The 21,625-nt window shown below is 47.2% G+C and overlaps 1 protein-coding gene across 2 annotated transcripts in view; it reads left to right on the top strand.

Annotated features, from left to right (window-relative positions):
- VPS35L (VPS35 endosomal protein sorting factor like) overlaps window positions 1–21,625 on the top strand; it is a 116,525-nt gene that overhangs the window by 70,170 nt on the left and 24,730 nt on the right. For both annotated transcript variants that reach the window (XR_004281861.1, XM_032328016.1), the window contains exons 21-26: window positions 989–1,074; window positions 2,254–2,334; window positions 4,716–4,779; window positions 7,337–7,435; window positions 8,956–9,033; window positions 10,257–10,371. Coding sequence is in view for 1 of the 2 variants with exons in the window: in XM_032328016.1 (XP_032183907.1) it covers window positions 989–1,074; window positions 2,254–2,334; window positions 4,716–4,779; window positions 7,337–7,435; window positions 8,956–9,033; window positions 10,257–10,371 (523 nt within the window). In the remaining variant the exon portion in view is untranslated. The remainder of the gene's footprint in view (window positions 1–988; window positions 1,075–2,253; window positions 2,335–4,715; window positions 4,780–7,336; window positions 7,436–8,955; window positions 9,034–10,256; window positions 10,372–21,625) is intronic.

Below are 21,625 nucleotides of genomic sequence, written 5' to 3'. Positions count from 1 at the left end.
AGAGAGAGATCACAAGTAGGCAGAGAGGCAGGCAGAGAGAGAGAGGAGAAAGCAGGCTCCCTGCTGAGCAGAGAGCCCGATGCGGGACTCCATCTCAGAACCCTGAGATCATGACCTGAGCCAAAGGCAGCGGCTTAACCCACTGAGCCACCCAGGCGCCCCCACACTGATTTTCATATGACACTTGCTTTCTATCACACATGCAGCCTCGTTGAGACTCCAAAATAGGTCGAACTCCTCATTGTCTCAGTCTCTGACAGTTGACATTTTTTTATGCGTTCCTCATATTTTAAAATATCGCATGTTGCCCCTTCACATCAGCTGCGTTGCCTTGGGCAAGTACAAATCTCTTCCCTGCTGCCCCTGTGTCTTCTGGTTTCCATTTATGAACACTCACAGAACTGTGTTTGTTTCTTGTTTATGTTAAAAGTAGGACCTCTGATTTTTTTTGAGCTTTGCCATACTCCAAGCACCTGCTGAGATCTTTGCATGCATTGCCTCGTACCGTTTTCACAACACCACTAGGACGTAGGAGCAGTTATGATTCCCACTTTACAGATGGGAAGACTGGTGCTGGAGAAATGTGGAGTAACTTGAGTCAGGTGGCACAGTTAGTAAGTATAGAGTCAGAATGTGGGGGCCACTCTGAACAACTGGCTCTTCTTTCTCTGGTCAATACAATTGTAAAAAAGTCAGAAGCCCACCTTGTGTGTTGTTATCTGAAGAAGCACATGGTCTTCTGAAGCTTGCTCAGATCGTTCCCTTAGTGTTCACTGGCCCCAGCCCTGACCCCTGGCACGTGTGAGTGGTTTTAACCCTCCTAGCTTTCACAAACCCGCTTTCACGTGGGTCCTCATCTGACCCACCTCAGAGAGATGAACAGCTCTTTCTCTGCTCTGAGCTTCAAAGGAAAAGGGACCCACAAATCCCTTCCAGCAACTTGTGTCAGTGGCATGGAGAGTGCTTTTATTTATTTGTTTGTTTTTAGGAAAAATTTCTGCCGTTTCTGGACATGTTCCAAAAAGAGAGTGTGCGGGTGGAGGTTTGCAAATGCATCATGGAAGTTTTTATCAAGTAAGTATAACAGGGCGTCACCAGAAGTTTGGATTGCCAGAGCCCCTTTGATGTGTGTGGGTAGGAGTCACTCTGTGTCCTTGGAGGCCTAATGATCTGTATGCATTTAACCTCTGAACTAACATAGAGAGGAAAACCACATTAAAAGGGGCAATCGTGATAAAAGTTTATAATCAGTGCCTAAGCAGACGGAGTCATAAGGAGTAGCCAGAGCCCTGCTGTCACCTACATTGTATTCCAGTGTGTTTTTGGAAGGAGCCGTCTGTTAATGAACTAACTACTTAGGGAGTAACATTCTAAAAGATAATAAGTCATACTTGTCAAGGTCGCAGAGCGAGAAAGCTTTCCATCTTCCGTGCTTAGATTTGTGATCGGTTTTTAAATTTCATTGCTTTCCTTTTGACTACATCTGTGTTTCCCCAAACAGCCTACTGTTGGCGGTACAGGAAATAATTCTAGGTGGCATGGGGAAGAGAGATTTTGATTTTGATTTTAAAATTTGTATATTTAAGTATATTTGACAATATTTAATATAACTAGTTTAATTGGTGTTTTCATGTATTTTTTCTAAGACAGAGTTAAACTTAAAAAGTTAAAGTTGCTTAAAATATTAAATATATAGATAGGGTAAAATAAGGTGTGTTAAGATGGAACTTCAATAACCCCAGTTGGGGAAATTGAGTTAGACGTTGTTTGAATAATACATGTTTTAAGCTTTCCTTGGGTTGTCTTCCTAAAAGATTAATTCCATATGCTTAGAACAAATATACCTCCTTTACTTAGGTAACGATTTGTTATAAGACCTTGTCCTTCTGTATTATTTGAAAAGCCAAATTACAATTTTGTCTGGCATTTAACACAGTTATAGACAGGTTGTAGACAGCTTTAGGAAGAAACATAGTTAAAAAAAAAATCAGGTTTGCCCATTGTCTGGCTTAAGAAATGCAGCAGCTTTCCTGTGATTTTGTAGGATTTACAGTAATTTTAGGAGAAGTTATAATATGTGCAGAAAAGCAAGCTTGTAATTGTTATTGGAAGAAGAATTAAAACCAACCATTGCCAATGCCAACTGAGTAATATGCTTTATCTCAAATATACGCAACAAAGGAAAAACTCAGCTCGTGCCTTCATTGCTGTGAGTGGACATAACTTTTACTGTCATCTTTAAATGTCTTGTAGACATCAGCAAGAACCCACAAAGGACCCTGTCATTCTGAACGCCCTTTTGCACGTGTGCAAGACCATGCATGACTCTGTGAAGTAAGCCGCGCTCGAGGCTGAGACATCCCCGGGAATTGGGTCTTAATACCACATAATAGTACATTGGGGAATTACTGCATTAAGCTGTCACTATGGGTAATATCATTTTATGGGGTCTATTAAAACTCTTGCTAATGAGGGCTTTCCAGTTCAGGAGGAGAGAGAGGCTGAGATGAACCTTCCTGAGAAAATGAAAAGACAGGTTTGTTGTTGTTCTTGAAGATTGATTTGAGAGAGAGCAAGAGAACAAGAGCTAGTTGGGGGAGGGGCAGAGGGAGAGAATCCATGCAGACTCCCTGCTGAGCAAGGACCCTGAGGTGGGGCTCAGTCCCACAACCCCGAGATCATGGCCTCAGCCTAAACCAAGAGACAGTCAACCGAGTGCGCCACTGAAGTGCCCCAAGATGGCAGATGTTTTTACAAAGGAGTTTCTGTTGACAGGAAAAGGCTGGTTTCATCCAAGTGAACTCAAACTCCACATCTCCTGGAGATTTAAGAGTACCAGATAGGATAATAATGAGTTCACTCATCCGGTAACATAGCTGTACATTTTTTCTCATTATTAGCCAGTTATTTGAAGTTCAGATGAAATGGCTTCTGTCCCTTACATGAAGGGCTGGAGGTTTTCAGTAGACTTGAAACTCAGTCCTACACGTTGGCCTTACCTCTTGGGTCAGAGGCCAAACTGTCACTCCTTTTCTTTCTAGTTTTTTTTTCCCTTACGTGCTTCCATGTGATTGTGTTTGAAGCAGTCCTGCGTATTTGTAGCTGAAATTTTAGTCCCCAAAGAATTTTTAAGTACAGCAGCTTGAGTCACTGGAAAATGTTATAAGAATGGAGAAAGCGGTTTTGGAACTTAACCGTCAGCAAGATGAATTTTACTTTTTTTTTTTTTTCTTCTGAACTTTGGAATCCTTATCTTCATGATCTTGCCTTGTCAACCTCTTGAATAGTTTTCAAAATCAAAATATCAAGACTTTTCATAACACATGGAACCAATAGGCTTTTTAGTTGGACAGAAATAGAAATAAAGGCACAAAACACAACAGAAAAGCACCTGTCTTACCAGGATACCGGGTTTTTAGCTTCGGCAAAATAGAAGCTTTATTTCTATCTTGCTAAAGGTGTGAGATCAGAAGGTTGGGGTAGGGTCACTGTACTATAGAGTGCTATCCAGGCTCTTTCTGGTTTTTTTTTTTTGTTTTTTTTTTTTTTAAGATTTTTATTTATTTATTTTATTTATTTGACAGAGATCACAAGTAGGCAGAGAGGCAGGCAGAGAGAGCGAGAGAGGAGGAAGCAGGCTCCTTGCTAAGCAGAGAGCCCCATGCGGGGCTCGATCCCAGGACCCTGAGATCATGACCCGAGCCAAAGGCAGAGGCTTTAACCCACTGAGCCACCCAGGCGCCCCAGGCTCCTTCTGTCTTGTTGCTTGGCCATCCCCTGGGGCTGAAGCTGGCTTACCACGACCATGTCCATGTACAGCCTGCGGGCATTGGAGGACAGCAGTTTTCTTTCTGCAAGAAACTTGGATGGCTCACCCTCGCTTGTGCTCACATCCCCTTGGCTAGAACCGTCCTCTGGTTATACCCAGCTGCAGAGGGGGCTGGGCAGTGGAGTCTCAAAGAACGAAAGGGACATTGCTTTGTTAGCGGACGGAGTGCAGTTTTTGCCAATACTTACTCTCCCCCAGGACAAACCAACACACAAAAGACTTGGCTCCTGTTTTCTCTAGGCGCTTAAGTTTTTTTAAAAAATAAATTTGGGGAACTGTTACTAGGCCTTTACGTGTGTAGTTGAAGCTTAAGGACGTGACACTGTCTTACGTATATTTGTATTAATACTGCCGTTAGATAGAGGCAATCGCAATCTGTAATTTACTTGAATATGCTTCCCCAGAATGAGCTGGATTTGATGGTTGGAGAGGGAAGTGGATAGTTATGTGATAAAGCAAATACAGTAAAATGGTAATGGTGGGATCCTGGTGGTAGATACATGGATGTTTCTTGTGGAATTCTTTTGACTTAACTGCTTATTTGAAATTTTTTATTCCAAAATGTTGAACACAGCTTCTCCAGAATGCAAAATTTGCAGTTGGACCTTGCTGTCCAAATTCCAAGGGGAAGTTTCCTTCTCCTTTGCTATTAGTAAATATGCTCTGAAAACGTCATCTTTGAGAGAGATGAGAAACACATTTAAGTTATGTTCATTTAGATGATATATTTTCATCAGAAGAAACACACACACGCAGCCTGTTGGGGGTTTTTTAAATCTAGAAAATGCAAAATGTCCTTACCTGTTAAATCATTTACTTCGTATATATTCCTTAGAAACTTTCGTTTGTTACCTCAGTGTTAATTATGTACCGTTATTGATTTTAGTGCACTCACTCTGGAGGATGAGAAAAGAATGCTGGCATATTTGATTAATGGATTTATAAAAATGGTAAGTATTGGGGAAGAAGGTTCAGGGCACTTGGAAATGTGATGTAATTGTTTGTCCTTAACTCCGGTGAAAGCAGTTAACATTATGTTCCCTGGTGCTTTTCATTTTTATTATGATAAGATGAAATTAGAAAACATCTTACATTAGCCAGCACTCCCCTGGGGGCAGAGAGAGCCAAGACCAAACTGACCTAAGGAATTAAAAAAAAAAAGGGGGAGGGAGAGATTTGGATGGGGGACGCCAAGTCCAGGAATGGAGCTCTCTGAAGGAGCAGCTGGCTCCTGCCTTCTGTAGGTCTGTGGCTCCAGGTTCTGCTCCCATAGTGTCCTCCCTGGCAGGCTCACTCCCATGTAGAGCCCTGGGTCCCCAAGCCTGCCAGCGCTGCGACCCCGCAGAAAGGGCTCCAGGGGAAGTCCTGGGATTGAGTCTCTAGACTAACTAGACTAAAGGTCCCCGGCTCATCCCTGCACAGAGTTGGCGCAGTGAGGGGGAAGGAACACACTGGCCAGGCCTGGGAGACCTTCGCACGCCTGTGCAACTGCAGATCCCATGGATCCTGGGAGTCGGGGTTAAGGACTCCCAAGGGCACCCGATGTGATGTGCGGCTCATTGGGTGATGGCGGAAGGATGCTGGGGGGAGGGGCAAAATTGTGCGCAACAGCTCACCACAAGACTTTGCAGCTTTCAGTTACTGTGTTTTATTAATTCCTTTTTTTAAAGATTTTATTTATTTATTTGACAGAGATCACGGGTAGGCAGAGAGGCAGTCAGAGAGAGAGGAAGGGAAGCAGGCTCCTCGCTGAGCAGAGAGCCTGACGTGGGGCTTGATCCCAGGACCCTGGGATCATGACCTGAGCCGAAGGCAGAGGCTTTAACCCACTGAGCCACCCAGGCGCCCCTGATTTATTAATTCTTAACAATCCTAGGGGTTGACTGGAGCCAGGTTGCTCCGTGTACCAGGATCGGGGCCACGGAGGATCCGGGACAGCCTCGTTCCCGTGTTTAGGCTCTTGGTGCTGGCTTTTGGGGCCTCATTTCTCACTGGCGTGGCTTCTTTCTGCCATTCTGCCACCATCTAACCTTCTCAGCCAAGCTGTTTTGTATGGTGCAGGCATGGACAGAAGCTGTGGGACCTTTTAAGACCAAAGTCCTGCGATCACTCAGTGACTGCCATCCAATCCTGCTGCATTCTGTTGGTCAAAGCAGTCACCAGAGCTGTCCCCTTGGAGAGACGGGAAAGTAGACTCCACCCCCAAGATGGGGGGGTGGGGTCCACAGGGATGCTGCAAAAGGCCAGGCAGAGTGGAAGGGATTCTTACAGCCTTCTTTGGGAACAGCGCCCCCCGCCCCCCCCCCCCGCCCCCCAGCCGCCCCTCCTAGCCAGAACCACCATTGTTTTCCTTCTTTGTGTACAAAGCTTAAGTAGCAACCTCTGCTGGCGCCTTATTTTAATATAAATGTCAAGAGGAAAGCTGACCAAGAGATAAATAACTAGATCACTTTGAAAAGGACCCTGAAAATGTGACTTGTTCAACAGGAGGGGTCAGCCTCATCCTTCCTGACTCTGTAGGTAAAATAATCCATTTTCATGCAGAATCAGAATTAACCTTTCAACTGCTGTGTTGGGAAATGCACCTTTTACCTTGGGACTCTCCTTGTCCTTCATTTATAGGATGATCAGGTGGTATTTTATCCCTTTATGGGTTTGTCTGAGAGCCACCCGGTTAGAATGGAAAAGAATATGCAGAAACAGGATGGGAAACCTGATAGCTTTAATGGAAATAGCAATGTTAAACCGCCTCTGGGCAAAAATGATTGCTGTAACAGTCAAGGATGTCCTCCTAACCAGCTGTTCATAAATTTGAAGAAATAAATTTTTATTGATGGAGAAATTTCCACTTCTGGCTCCCCCGGCCACCCGTAAGTTGCCGGGTTTGGACTCCCCATCAGGAAGCAAAAAGGTGTGGCTCTTATTAGGGAAATCCCTCTGACCAATGGCTCCCAATAACCAAATTTATGTTCTGTGAAAAGGCCACAGCTGACAAATAAAAGTCCATTATTTCCTTTCCAGGCGTTTCCTTCTAGCCTGGGAAATCCGATTTACATTCTGAGATACTGTTCTGTACTACCCTTTGGTCTTTTTATGTTCTACTCCAGTGCTCATGTCACAAAGAAGAGGTAGTAATAGTAATAGTAATATTCCAGTTACATGCTGGGCAGAGTCATGTAAACATGTCTAACAGGTGTTAACCTATTTACTTCCTGCTATGACAGATGAGGGCTTATTTTTCTTACCCCCTTATGCTCCTTATTTGCCTATTCCCCACCTGCCAAAGAGCCATCTGTAGTGTGCTGCAGAGGCAAGTGTAAATTCGTGTGTGTGTGTGCGCGCGCGCACGCGCCCTTGCATACCCTGGACATTTCCACCCATTCATATTTTTGGTGACTTGTCATCACAGACTTTCCCTACTGTCGAAGCTCAGGGAAATTCTTCTCAATGGTATGTGCTCCCAGGTGCCTAGGGTAACATTCTCAGCACCTTTTCTCTTGCTTCTAGGTTTCCTTTGGCCGTGATTTTGAACAACAGCTCAGTTTTTACGTTGAGGCTCGGTCAATGTTTTGCAACCTGGAACCTGTTCTTGTGCAGTTGATTCACGTAAGGATTTTCATTTATTCATTTGTTTTCTCAATAAGTATTAACTATCTGCCAAGCATGGAGTTTAATCTGGGAGTCTTGTGGCCCCGTAACACTTCTATTCTTCAGGGCATAAAAGCCGGTTTCTCAAAGATTAATCAAATCTTCAATTTTTGCTTAAGTCTTTGCATGGGGTTTTTTTTTTTTAACCTCTTTTTCTCTGAAATGAGCATATTCTCAGTCCCATATGTCAGCAGCAAAGTGGGTTGCACTGATGAGTTATGGAAATATTAACGTATGGCTCTAAGAGCTTAACCGGAGTCCCAGGCTAGCTGGTTCTTGGTAGCTCTGTGTGGTGTCCCCACAGCAAAGAAAGAAATAGCAGTTCTGTTGATTAAGAAGTTAGACCCGAAGAACTTAAGTATTTACGCCCTAACAACTGGGTAGCTCTTAGAAATAACAATATATGTGAATTAAAAGAAAAAGAATTTATCTTTATTCTTAAATAATCCCAGTTACTATAACTTGTTGGGCACTGTACCACTTCTCAAACCTTGCCCTCGGATTGGCATCCCTACCCTCGTTCTCTCTTCCATGTTGATTTTTCTTTCCCGTCATTGGTTTTTGCACAGTACTTGTAATCAGAGCAGCTTGTTGAGAACCCACTTTCTCCCAAGCTAGGACATCGCCGTGAGGAACAGGGCAGAGTCTGGTGTTGAATCCATGAGCTTCCTAAGGCCGGTGCTTTCCACAGTGCTCGACAATGGAGCATTGCTCTGTTTCCCTAAAAAATTGTGGGTGCCCCTGCGAGTTTGCTCCAGCCCTCAAGGGAACCGTGGGTCTGAACTTTTCACATTTGTGGAAAGATTCCCCAAGGCTTTAATTGCTTCGTGTAAATTCAAGGAGAGCAGCCTTGTTATGTATTTGTTTGCTGCTTAGCAGGTTATGTGGTGTTCCTGAATTTAAGGCCTAATGGTAGAGACGTCCTCTGTACATCGGGGCTGGGGGAGCTCACTGTGTCCACCTCGTAGGGTTGTGACGGTGAAGGAAGCTGAGAAATGCATGGCTCTTAGAACACACCCGTAGGCCTCACGTGAGCGTGATGTGGACGCTCCTGTTTCTGTCCTTAGAGTTCACGCCTGCATTGCATCGCTGAATTGCATGCTGCCTCTCGGGTTTGGAGGTTTCTCTTAGGATTGCTGAGATCTCAAGCTTAGTGTGTGGGATTTCTGGAAATGAAGTGAACCCTGGCTATTCATTAAACCAGAAAATGGTCATTTACAATGCCAGTTGATAGGCATGACTAACTGAGTGAGGGCCTTTTGTTCTTACCCTGTTGGAGATGTTTGCTCAAGGCTGAGACTGAGGCAGGGGATGACCCCTCTGGCATGTTGGGGTTCGGAGCTAACCCGTCTGGGCCCCACGTAGCTCGTTCTTGTTGACTTGTATGCAGTTAACATCCAGATCTCTAGAAAGATGGTAATCTGAGTCAGCATCATCTCATAAGTCTTTTTTTTTTTTTTTTTAATTAATAAATCCAGAGTGTAAACCGGTTGGCAATGGAAACGAGGAAAGTAATGAAAGGAAATCATTCCAGAAAGACGGCTGCCTTTGTCCGGGTAGGTTCTAGAGATAAGACTCCCTGACTTTGAACCTCCAGTTGTTTCATTTGCAAGTTTCTAAGTTGCTCTTCCCAGAAAAAGACAAGTGTGTCCTAAGGGGTGGTTAAGTATCGATTTTCCAGATTAATTTCTCCTTCTCAAGTATCTATGGATGAACCACTTTTCTTGGGATTTTTCAAGATAAATGATCAGAAAAGTCTCCATTTGGACACGTGTTAAGGGCAGAGGTGGGGTGGGCCGTGTTGAGAGGTGGATCGCATTTTTTGCCAGCTGAATTACCTCTGGCTTGTGCCTATATCTGGAAAGTCTTTTTATCAAAGCAATCCATATCTGTGGGTTTTTTTTTTTTTTTTAATGGAATTGGATCAAAAAGAGGACAGTGGAAAATAAGCATACTGTCCCTGCCCTGACTTTATGCCTCTTTTCTCAAGAGCCAACCACCTCATAACCTTTTCGAGCAATTTCTTCTAATTACTGCCGTATCTTTAAGTAGTTGGTTTAAAAGTCTGCTGCTTAGTCACTAATAGGTGTCAACCTATTTACTTCCTGCTATGACAGATGAGGGTTTATTTTCCTTATCCCCTTATGCTCCTTATTTGCCTGGCCCCCCTCCTCCCAGAGAGGCATCTGGAGTGTGCTGCAGAGGCGAGAAGAGAAAATTGGGGCTCAGAAGGAGATTTCGTTATTGTCCGTGTTTTTTTATTTTTTTTATTTTTTTTATTTTTTAAGATGTTATTTATTTATTTGATGGACAGAGATCACAAGTAGACAGAGAGGCAGGCAGAGAGAGAGAAGGAAGCAGGCTCCCTGTCCAGCAGAGAGCCTGATGCGCGCCTCCATCCCAGGACCCTGGGATCATGACCCGAGCCGAAGGCAAAGGCTTTAACCCACCAAGCCACCCAGGCGCCCCTATTTTATTATTATTTTTTTAAGATTTTATTTATTTATTTGACAGACAGAGATCACAAGTAGGCAGAGAGGCAGGCAGAGAGAGAGAGGGAAGCAGGCTCCCCGTCGAGCAGAGAACCCAACACGGGGCTTGATCCCAGGGTCCTGAGATCATGACCTGAGCTGAAGGCAGAGGCTTAACCCACGGAGCCACCCAGGCGCCCCTTGTCAGTGTTTTTTAATTGAAAATATGTGATGGATGAAAGCAGGAGGACCAGGCTGCAGTGGGGGTGTTGCTCACGTCACCTGCCGTGTTTCTTCCGTCCTTCTAGGCCTGTGTTGCCTACTGCTTCATCACCATTCCTTCGCTGGTGGGCATCTTCACGCGCCTCAATCTCTACCTGCATTCCGGTCAGGTTGCCCTGGCCAACCAGTGCCTCTCCCAAGGTAAGCCCGTCGTTCTCTCCTCTTGAGTGTTCCCTGGCTGTTTAGGAAAGCCGACTCAGAGGTGTGTGTGTGTGTGTGTGTGTGTGTGTGTGTGTTCATGTGTGTGTGTGTGTGTGTGTGTGTGTGTGTGTGTTCGTGTGTGTTCGTTCGTTCCCTGGCTATTTAGGAAAGCCGACTCAGGTAGGTGTGTGTAGAGTGAGATTCCTCCAAGAAGAAAGGAAAGAAAGAACTAATGGAGAAACGAATTCTAAATCTGTATCTGTAGCAGGAAGCGCACTGGCTATGCCCACATTTATAGCGTCAGACAGATGACAGTGTGAAGCTACCTTCCCGCAAGGCCCTTCTGAACCCTGTCTCACACAGGCCTGGCGGGCAGCGCGACGCCCCAGGAGAGGTGTGCCTAGAGAGTTTTACAAGTTAGGACTGCTTCACCCCAGGACATGGCTGTTTATTTTTCGTTGCTGTTTGTTTGTTTGAAACCCCAGAGACCTACAACTGGAAGCTAACAAGTACAGAAAGGGTACTCTGTCCGGCTTGCTGTTAGTGATAAAAATTCTGCCCCAGCCTTTGCTGTGTGATGTTGATTTTCTTCTGGCTTGTTACCAATGAGGAGTTCTGTTTTTATCATTAAAGGATATAGTGTTTATTTAAAAAAAAAAAAAAATTCTGCCCCAGACCCATTTCTGTACAAGGTTCAGGAGCCAGACGGTTTACTTGAGCGGCAGTCCCCGAGAGTGTCAGTCGGGTGCTGGGGGGCTGAGACGGGGAACGGAAGGAAGCCAGTGAAAGGTGCGCTGCTGGGCAGGTAGCCGCTGTGGGCAGCTGAGGTTCATTGCCACCAGGGACCGCTGGGAGGCGGTGTCGGATGGCCTTGGCGCTGCCCCACCTGAGGGGCAGGGGATGTGCATTCTTTTTTTTTTTTTTTTTTTTTTTTTTAAATATTTTATTTATTTATTTGACAGAGAGAGATCACAAGTAGGCAGAGAGGCAGGCAGAGAGAGAGAGAGGAGGAAGCAGGCTCCCCGCCGAGCAGAGAGAGCCTGATGCGGGACTCGATCCCGGGACGCGAGATCATGACCTGAGCCGAAGGCAGCGGCTCAACCCACTGAGCCACCCAGGCTTGATCTGTTCCGTCTGTTGTTGCATGAGGGCTCTTTCTAGATCATCACCTCCCTGGCTCCCTCGCCTGCTCCACACTCGAGCTGAGAGAAAGCCCTCAGGCAGGTGTTTGCTACAGGATGTGCTTGTCACCTCCTGGGACGTTGTGCATCAAGGACACGCGCACAGAGCTGTACCGCGGCGTGCCAGAGATCCAGATGCCACCGCTGGAGCGTGTGTGTGTGTCAAGAGCCCTTCTGCACATACTGTCTAATTCCGTCCTCCCAACAGCCGTGGGCTGCGGTCCTGTGGTTGGTGCCCCCTTTCCCCGGGGCAGAGCCGAGGCAGGGAGGGGGCTCAGGAGCGGGCGGTCCGCGCCTGCTCTGACTCCCGGCCGCGCGGCTTGCTGCTGTGGTAGAGCATCTGTAGGGCCAGCATTGGGGAAGCTTGAGGGCCTGCCTGGGAGGTTTGTGTGGCCGCGTACGAGGGGGGCCGGTGTTTTCAGTGATGGTCGGCCCTCCGCTCCCATCTCCTCCGTGAACTCCCAGCTGACAACGCCAGGGTTGGCCGTCCCCCACTTGCTGCCGTTGCTCTGGGCGGATTCTCCAGGTTGGTTGGAGAGCCGACCTTCCACGGCAGCTCTAGAATGTTTTATCTGCATTCACCTGGGGTGGCTCTGGGCACCGCAGCCTTCACCCGTGATTGCTACCCCTGCCCCTTTTGAGGGGTTAAGCTTTGCTTTTGACTCCTGGGAACTCCAGCGGCTTCCTGCCACATCTGGAATGACACCAAACTCCTTCTCTGGGAGTCCTCAGACCATCCGGGGCCTGCCTGCCCCTTGTCCTCATCTGGCACCTCCTTAAGCCACAGTGGCTTTCTTCTGTTCTCTGAACATGTGAAGCTGCATTCTAACTCAGAGTCTGTATCTGCCATTCCCTCTTTCTAAAATAATCTTCCCCCAGATACTTGGGTTTGGTTTTTTTTTTTTTTTAATAATTCTCGAGCAGGTGATGCGAAGCCTCCCCTGGTTAGGGTGGCTTTTGCTGCCCACTCTTGCTAAAAGCTCCGCTCTGGCTGGATGCCCTTCCCAGTCTGTCCTGCTCGGCACCGTCCTCCTCGTGATTGCCATCATGCTTTGGGTCCGTGTGTTTTCTTACCGTGGGCATTGCTTATCTACTCTCCCCGCCTGCCCTTGGTGTGTGTCGGTGTACGTGGAACTTTCTCCCGGTGCCTGCTTTGGTAAGCATGATGGGTTAGCAAGAAACAAGGTGAGACAAAAATGAACAGCCACCCCCAAACCCCCGATGCTATGCAAAAGGAAGACTAGATCAGATGATTAGCTTAGATTGATGTAAGAAACTTAAAATCTTACTATAAACTGGTTCCCTTTTAAAAAGTTCTGGAATGGTAGCCTTCACGGGGGAACTCTGGAGCTCTGCATAACTTGAACCATTCGGAACGGCTTATGAGCTGCTGCTATCAGAGCTATAGACTGTGAACAGAGGCTCTAGAAGCCTTGATCTTTCTTCTCCCAGCTTAGAAACTCAGGACCATGTTCTAAAATACTGTAGATCCCAGGCAAGCTTATTATGACTGGACCCTAGATGGGGTTAATTTTTTTTTTTAATATTTAAATTAAATATTAATTTTTTTTTTTATTTCTTAAGCTAAATAAAGGCTCCCCCGTCATCAAAGATCTGCTGCTCCAAGAATATTTGACAAGAGCCCTGGGTGGCTTTTGCCCTGTGGTGCTGCCCCGCGATGGCCTCAGTCCACACGGGGAGATAAGCAGTGTCCGAACGGGCCGGTACACTCTGTGCGGGGAGTTAGTGCCCTCGGTGTCCGTGCCCGGGACTCCCCGTCTGCCTCGCCCCACACTTCAGGCCCCTGCACGAGGGGCAGGAATGTAACATCCACTTCTCGTTTAATAATTTATCTGCTGACTCTTAGTCCATTCTCTAACTGCTGTGGCACTGAACCTTAGAAGCCTATTAGTGTTGTTCTGAAAGCCACACGTAGCACTTGCTAGCCAAAATAAATTATACATTCAATTACCAAGCGGGGGAAGGCTGCAGAGAAATTAAATGAAGCTTGTGGAAATGGGCCACTTTTGTTCTCTGCCCCCCCATACACCCCTGGTTATAAAACAGTCCTCTCCTGGTGCCTGGGTGGCTTAGTCAGTTAAGCATCTGGCTTCGGCTCAGGTCATGATCCCAGCGTCCTGGGATCGAGCCCCTGCATCGGGCTCTCTTGCTCAGCGGCGAGTCTGCTTCTCCCTCTCCCTCCGCTGCTCCCCATCATGTTCTCTCTCTCACTCTATAAGATAAAATCTTAGTCCTCTCCCCCCCAAATCATTTTCTGGTGTCCCCAATTCAGCCTCAGTTGTATCTTCTGTGTCGGGCAGTGGCTTTGCGGGGACTGGGTCCAGCCTCACATTAAACTCCCGCTGAACTCTCAGCCAGCCCCGTGTAGGATGCTGACGAAGACTTTTATAAGGGAGGCCCAGTTCTGGTCCTTTGGTCATACCGGTGTAGCCCGTGGAGTGGATTGCCAGTGGGCCAGGGTTGTTCCAAAGCCAGCCAGTGCCCCCAGTAGTAGGGAGAAACAGAAGACTCGTGCTTCTCACCTGGAGACGCCCGTGGACCTTTTCTTTCAGCCGGGTCTCTGGATAAGTTCTTGCTCTTGTTTGCGAGTGGTTCTTTCTAGAAGATTATTACCAGGTCAGAGCAAGAACAGATTCTTTGGCCCTTTATTTTTGGCTTTGTTCCTTTATCTTTCTGATTTCTAATCTGAGAAAGGAGGGTGTTTTATAGCGGAGGTGTTGTTGGAGCTGGTCTTCGAAGGGGAGCGCATGTTAATCGGGAGGAGCGGGGAGGGAAGCAGGACCCATTCCAAGTGGGGGAAAGAGCTTGAGCAAAGGCACGGAGGTGTGAAAGCCCGTGGTGTGTTTGGCCAACGGCAGGATGTTGGAATGCGTCCCTCACTGATGGTGACTTTCAGGTCCCCTAGTCCCGACTCTGCCGCTTACACGCTCAGACAAGTTGGCTCTTGCGTGCCTCAGTTTCCTCATCTGTCAAGTGGAGATCTCAGCCGTGGCAACTGTCTGTCGCAGATTGCACAGGAGGATGTACTTCGAGAACTTGGCTCACCTGGCACACAGTAGCTGCTCAGTAAATGCCGACCTCATCTAATTGTCTCTCAGAAGACAGAAGTACGCTGTGGCGCTCTGCATACAACGACAGCTCTGTGGTTTCGGGGTTCCAAGAGCAAACTTCTCATCTGCAAAACCTTGAGAAATCACAAGAAAGCTGATTGCTCTTTTAAAGATGAACCCTGCCGACTTATCCTGGGAAGCAAACAAACAAATGAGAATTGCAGTTCCTCCAAAGACAGAATGAGAGAGAACACAATTCAAGCAGAGTAGTTTTAGTCTTTTCATTAATAATAGTGCTTTCCAGAATTCTCTCTCCCCTCCCTTTGAATTTTCCTTTTTTTTTTTTTTTTTTAAAGATTTTATTTATTTATTTGACGCAGAGAGCGATCACAAGTAGGCAGAGAGGCACGCAGAGAGAGAGAGAGAGAGAGAGAGGAAGGGAAGCAGGCTCCCTGCTGAGCAGAGAGCCCGATGCGGGGTTCGATCCCAGGACCCTGAGACCATGACCTGAGCCGAAGGCAGAGGTTTGACCCACTGAGCCACCCAGGCGCCCCAAATTTTCCTTTCTTTTATTTGTTTTTTGCAATTTCATCCTTCAGAGCTTAGCTCACAAGCCCCTTTTTAAAGGACACCATCCTCGGCCTCTCAACTCCCAAACAAACTGAATTAAGTTGGGTTATTTTATAAGATGTGTTATCCTGGGTCACCTGGGTGGCTCAGTGGGTTAAGCCTCTGCCTTCAGCTCCGGTCATGATCTCAGGGTCCTGGGATCGAGCCCCGCATTGGGCTCTCTGCTCAGCGGGGAGCCTGCTTCCCCCTCTCTCTCTGCCTGCCTCTCTGCCTACTTGTGATGGCTCTCTGTCAAATAAATAAAGAAAAAATTTAAAAAAAAAAAAAAAAAGGTGTGTTATCCTGACACCTGGCACTTTGTCCTCATTAGATTTAACCCCTGTTGTTACTTAATAAGCAAATATGTGAACGATCGTCTGCTTTCCTCCACTGCAAGACTATCTGCTCCATGAAATCTTACCTATCTTGTCCAACATTATGACCCTGGCACGATGCCTACCGTGTGAGTGCTCAGGAAATGTTGGATGAATGAGTGGTAATCACACGATAATAATGGTTGATAATTCTTAATAATATCCATACATATATATAAAATGGTATGAAGGCTCTCATTTTATGGACATAACTCCTAAGGAACCCTGCTGTTCGGAAGCAAGTCCCGTAGTAGGTTTTAAATACTTGGGGCACCAGGGTGGCTCAGTCGGTTAAGCGTCTGCCTTCGGCTTAGCTCATGGTCCTGGGATCAAGCCCTGCATCAGGCTTCTTACTTGGCAGGAAGCCTACTTCTCCGTCTCCCCTGGGTTGTGGTTCTCTCCCTCGCTGTCTCTCTCTCTCTCTCAAATGGATAACATCTTTAAGAAAAGCAAAAATAAATACTTTATTTTCATAGTTTTAGATAAAAGAAAGCAGGTGAGATTCAAACAGAGGCCGACATGCATAGATCTGTTGAAAGAAGCTGTTGTGCTGGTTCAACCCTTGAGGACCTTGAAGCAGCACAGAAGAGAGGGAGGCCACGGCCTGCTGAGTGTGGTGACAGCCACCGGCCACCACGGACCATCACTGCCATCGGAGAAGGCTGGGACAGTAGTGTGGAGTTGGAGAGAATATTTTATCCTCCTCCTGGAGAGGAACAAGTGGCTTGCGATGAAGAAAAATGGCCTCCATCCACTTACCAAGTCTCTGGGGTCCGTGCTCAAGGTTGTATTTACCAGTTCCATTGGCAGACCGTCCTCTGAAGGATACATCCAGTATGACTGTTTTCTCCAGACCTCGCGGCCTCTCTGGTGATCAGAGACAGAGCAGAGTTCACCGGTGGGCAGGGGGCATGAAGCTTGTCACGCACATGCGTGTTCCCAACATGCATGGTCCATCTCCCTTAGGGAGTATTAGGGCCTGGGATGGATAGAACCCACAGAAAAGGGGCAGGGGAGACCCCCCGTAATTGTGCTCAACTCTTTATGTTAGTAAATGTCTCCGATACGCCTCCTCCTGCCAGCATTTCTTGGCCATTTTTTAATGCACAAGCCACCGTGCCCAGCCTTGCGCCGAACAGGAAGGTACTTAAAGAGACGGCATGCTCGTAGGGGAGGGCCTGTCGGTTTACACGTAGACAAGGCAGCTGCTGATAGACGTCGTGCAAGATGTTCCTAAAACGTGCAAGAGAATTTGAGAGAGAGAGAGGGGGGACACTTGGCTTGGGAGAGCAAAAAAAAAAAAAAAAAAAGAAAGAAAGAAAAGAAAAGAAAAAACTTCATAAAAGGTGGCATTGAAGAGCCTGGACGGGAGGACGTCTCTACGCTGAAATGAGGCAGAAGGCTGAGGCAGCCGTGGGGGCAGAGGCTTGATGGCTGGAAGCACAGCGCATCTGGAAGGAACGAACAGGAGATGAAGTTCGGAGGATGGTTTGGGGCCTGACGAGAGACCCGAACCCGTGGCAAAGCCGTCTAGTCCCACTTGGCACGTGGCGTTTGCTAGGTCGTTGGTGTTCGTTTTGCAGACGGTGAGGCTAAGGTTCCAGAGTGTCACAGGGCTGGCCCAGGAGGGTCCAGCTCATAAGTGGCCCCATGGGACTTCCCGTGTTCTTTCTACCCCCGGGCTTCCCCGAGGTTGCGGTAGCTCCTGTCAACCACGATACAAAGTGATTTCTGGCCCTGGGTGCCTGTGGTTGCCGGCGGCCAATTATTAGAGACTGAACGTCCGATAAGCTTATGTAGAAAACGGAGAACCAGGATTAAGATGAGAGAGAGACTTCCTCCTTTCTGCTCGGGGGAACTCCGGATCTAATCTCCACAGAGACACCTTCACGGTCTCCGGTGAGCCGCCGTGGGGATTTGAGAAAAGTGTGCCGACCGTGCATTACCCCAAAGACAGGAGTCAGGTACGTGGAACTGAGAAGTCATTTCTGGGACCACAGCTGACTTTTCACAATGCGTCGATTCTCCGTGAATTGAGGGGGGCCTTCTGCATAAAGCAGAGGGCAGGACCAAGGTTAGATTCAGCCGTCACCGATAACCAACCAGTAAGCATTCGTGGATGAAGTATGTACTTGTTTCTAGGCACTCATATTTTTTTAAATCTTACCCTGTGTATATATTAGAAAAATAACGGCCCCTTAAATCCTCCAGCTTAACCGCTCTAATAACAGTCCATTTCGGAAACACGGTTTAGTAAGAAACAGCGTTAAATCTCTGTTGGTAGGAACTCGGCCATTTGGACCACGAGGCTTTCCCGGAAGGCACTCCCCCCGCCCCCCCTTGGTGGTGGTGCATCCTGATGACAGACGGTTCAGCCCGCCGTAACGGAAACCCCATAGACCGCGTGGCTTCAGTGATGGACACGTGTTGCTCACAGTTCAGGAGGCTAGAATTCCCAGATGAAGCCAGAGCAGATTCAGTGCCTGGTGAGGACTCGTTGGTTCATAGACTGAACCATTTCTCACTGTGTGCTCCTGTGTGGAAGGGGTGAGAACGTTCTCTGGGGCCTTTCTTACAAGGGCACTAATCCCGTTCATGAGGGCTCCACCCCCATGATCTCACCACTACGAAGTCCCATCTTCTAATACCATTTTGAGGAGCAGGTAGGATTTCAGCAGACGAATTTAGGGGTGACATTAACATTAAATCCAAAATACAAAGTTTGAGGTGTCGTGGGCCGTGTCCCACGTTGCAGCAGTAGGGCTGATAGAACTCGAGAGAGTGGAGCCAGAATCTCGATTTAATCCAGTCGATTCAAGGGATGCGAGAGGACTCGTTCACCCCCTTGTGACGTCTTGTCCTAAGACGTTATGATGACGCCTTTCCTAGAGTTCCCTGGCCTCGGAGCCCTCCGTCTCCGTTGTCCAGGAAGGCACGTGATTTCTCTGAGGGCTCTTCGGGAGTGCAGCCAATTGTTTCTGAGCTCTCCTTTAACCCTGGGAGTTTAGGACTCCGAAGAACAGTAAAGATTTCCGTTAGCCCTGAGCTAATGGGTTCTTGAAAAAAACCAAACACCGCCTCTGAAGGTGGGTTATCGCTTCTTGACTGTCTCTTACGATTCACATACTGAGTCCAGTTTTGCTATGACAACACCAGGGATACAAGAATGACCTACTCTCAGATGTGACAGTTCCAGTCTGAGTTTATGTCCTCTCGAACGGAGGGTGACTGGGGTACTATCCTGTTAATCATTGAAAAACAGTTGAAAAACAGACGGACCTGGATGTTATTTTTATTTCTTAATGATTTTTATTTTAAAAAAATGTTATCTCGTGCTCATTTGAAAAAATTCCCACAAAGGAAGGTACAACTTAATGTAAAAAGCCTCAAAATAAAAGTCACCAGTAATCTGTTTCCTCCCTTCCTTTTTTTTTTTTTAATATTTTTATTTATTTATTTGACATACAGAGATCACAGTAGGCAGGGAGGCAGGTGGGGTGGGGGGGAGGCGGGGAAGCAGGCTCCCTGCAGAGCAGAGAGCCTGATGCGGGGCTCGATTCCAGGACCCTGGGATTGTGACCTGAGCCAAAGGCAGAGGCTTTAACCCCATGAGCCACCCCAGGTCCCCCCTGATTTCCAAATTTCTGTCTCGAATGGTGTAGTTTAATACATGTAAGGTGGCACCTGGGGTTCATATAAATTCCTATAAATGACCACTTAGTGAGAACTGATTGATTCATGTATTATAAAATCCATCCTTTTACTAAGTGTATAATTGATCCGGCTTTAGGGCATTCCCAGAGTTGTGCAGCAGTTGCCATTAATTCCAGAACAATCTCAGCACCCCAAAAGGAAACCCTAGATCCCTTAAGTAGTCACTCCGTGTTCCCCCTCTTCCAAGTCCAGGCCGGTTCCAATCTGCTTTGTGTTTCTGGATTTGCCTCTGCTTACTATTTCCTAAAAATGCAGTCTTACAATACAGGTCTTTTTGCGATCGACCCCTTTCACTTCGCATCCCAGTTTCGAGGTTCGTCCTACCAGAGCCTGTACTGTGCGTGTAGGTAGCAGCCACGCACAGTGGGAGGAGCTGCCACGTCCTGCAGAGTGACTGTACCATGAAACCATCCCGTTGGCGATAGTGAGCCTGGGAACCTGTATTTTTTGCAAGGCGTCTGATGATTCTTATAACAAAGGAGTGTTAGGAAACTGGCTCTGAGGGGAGCGCAGTCCCTCTTCCTGTGAGCCCAGATGGTGGCTGGGTCTACCCTCAGCCAGTAGCCCACGGCGCTGGAGGACACATTGATCCCTGCGCAGCAAACAGCAGAACACCGTTCTGCAGAGGGGTCAGCACCCCAAGAAGGGTCTCCAACAGAAGCAGTGCTCAGTGTGGCCAGCCAGGTCTGGGTGGCATCTTTTTCTTTTCTTTTCTTTCTTTCTTTCTTTTTTTTTTTTTGTAAGTGGATTGTGGAAAAGAAGCCTGGTTGGTGTTCATGAAACCTCAGAAGATTCAGGTAGAAAAAGATACAGCGTGGAGAAGCTGGTCCATATACCTGCTTTTTCCTTTCCCCAGTGAAACAGGAATGAATAATAGTCTTTGTGGATGGGAATCTGATTTCTCCTTTTTGTGTAGGTCTTGGAAACAAAACTAGGGCGCCTGGGTGGCTCAGTCAGTTAAGCATCCGACTCTTGATTTTGGCTTAGGTCCTGAGATCGAGCTCTGTGTCTGGCTCTGCACTTAGCTGGGGGTCTGCTGAATGCGCGTGCATGCTCTCTCTTTCTCTCTCTCTCCCCTCCCTTTCCTTGTTTCTGCCCCACGCCCCCACCCCCCGCTGCCCCCTCTGCTTGCGTGTACTCTCTTAAAAAAAAAAAAAAAAAAAGCATATCTAGCCCATTTTATCTTGGATTGTCTTCCGGGGCTTTTAATAGCCACAAAAGTGTTCTACAGTATTGATGAGGTTATTCTGAACTCTGGGAGGAAAAACTGTTTTCATATACAGTAAGTAGGATTGGAGCCCTAATTACTAAGTCAGAATTGAGAAGTCTCCTAGATAAGATTTTATATGTGGAGTAAGTCTTCTGAGGATAGAAACAAAAATCTGCTTTGGAACAGTCTGGAACATTGCCTGCCCCAGCCCCTAAATAACTGTTTATTTTAGCCCTCTCCTTTGCAATGGGAACCGAGTGAGGGCATTCGCGAGGAACAGAGCGCCGGGCGCAAAGCTGCTCTCCCTTTAATGAGGCATAATAATAGGCACTTTTCTCGGGGCCACTTGGTAACAAACACATAAATAGAATAAATAAACGGCCTTTCAAGTTGTTCTGAGCAGAATTTTCGTTTCCGCTAAGAGAGGCTCTTCACCTCGTACATTGTGGACTTCATGTTTTCACCCGAAAGCAATTCCTATAGAGCCATGGGGACAGAGAGCTTTTCCCGCAGAAGGAAGACAGCCAGACCCGGTGGGGTCCAGGCCTGCCTGAGCTTAAAGGGGGTAGCGTCCGTGGTGGATTCGGCTCTGTTTCTTTTTCGTGTAGTGAGGTTACATCTCAGTATCGTGAAGCGCGTCACGGTAAGCAGTTCTCAGCGTGCAGTTCCCTGGCTTGAGGTGCATCGGCAGTGCTGGACAGCCCTCACCCCTATCCATTTCCAGAACGTTTTCATCATGCCAAACCGACTGAAAAGCACATCCATGAAACAGTGACTATTTCCCTCTCACCGTTCTGCTTTCTGCTCTACGAATTCGACTCTGCGCCATCCTATGCGTGTGTCCCCTTGCCTGACCTATTTCATTCAGCATGATGTTTTCCGGTGCGTGCATGTTGGAGCCCGGGTCAGAATTTCCTTCCTTTTCAGGCTGAACGCTGTTCGTTGCTTGCTTCTCTGTCCGTCCGCTGGTGGACATTAGGGTTGTTGCTGCCCTTTGGCTCTTGTGACTAGTGCTTCCGTGAGTGCTCTTGTACACATGCCTGTTGGAGTCCCTGCTTTCATTTCTTTGGAGGGTACCCCCTTGGACATGGAACT

Source organism: Mustela erminea, chromosome 20, assembly GCF_009829155.1.
Source record: "Mustela erminea isolate mMusErm1 chromosome 20, mMusErm1.Pri, whole genome shotgun sequence".
Lineage (NCBI taxonomy): Eukaryota > Metazoa > Chordata > Mammalia > Carnivora > Mustelidae > Mustela > Mustela erminea.
This window is presented reverse-complemented; position numbering and strand designations above follow the sequence as displayed.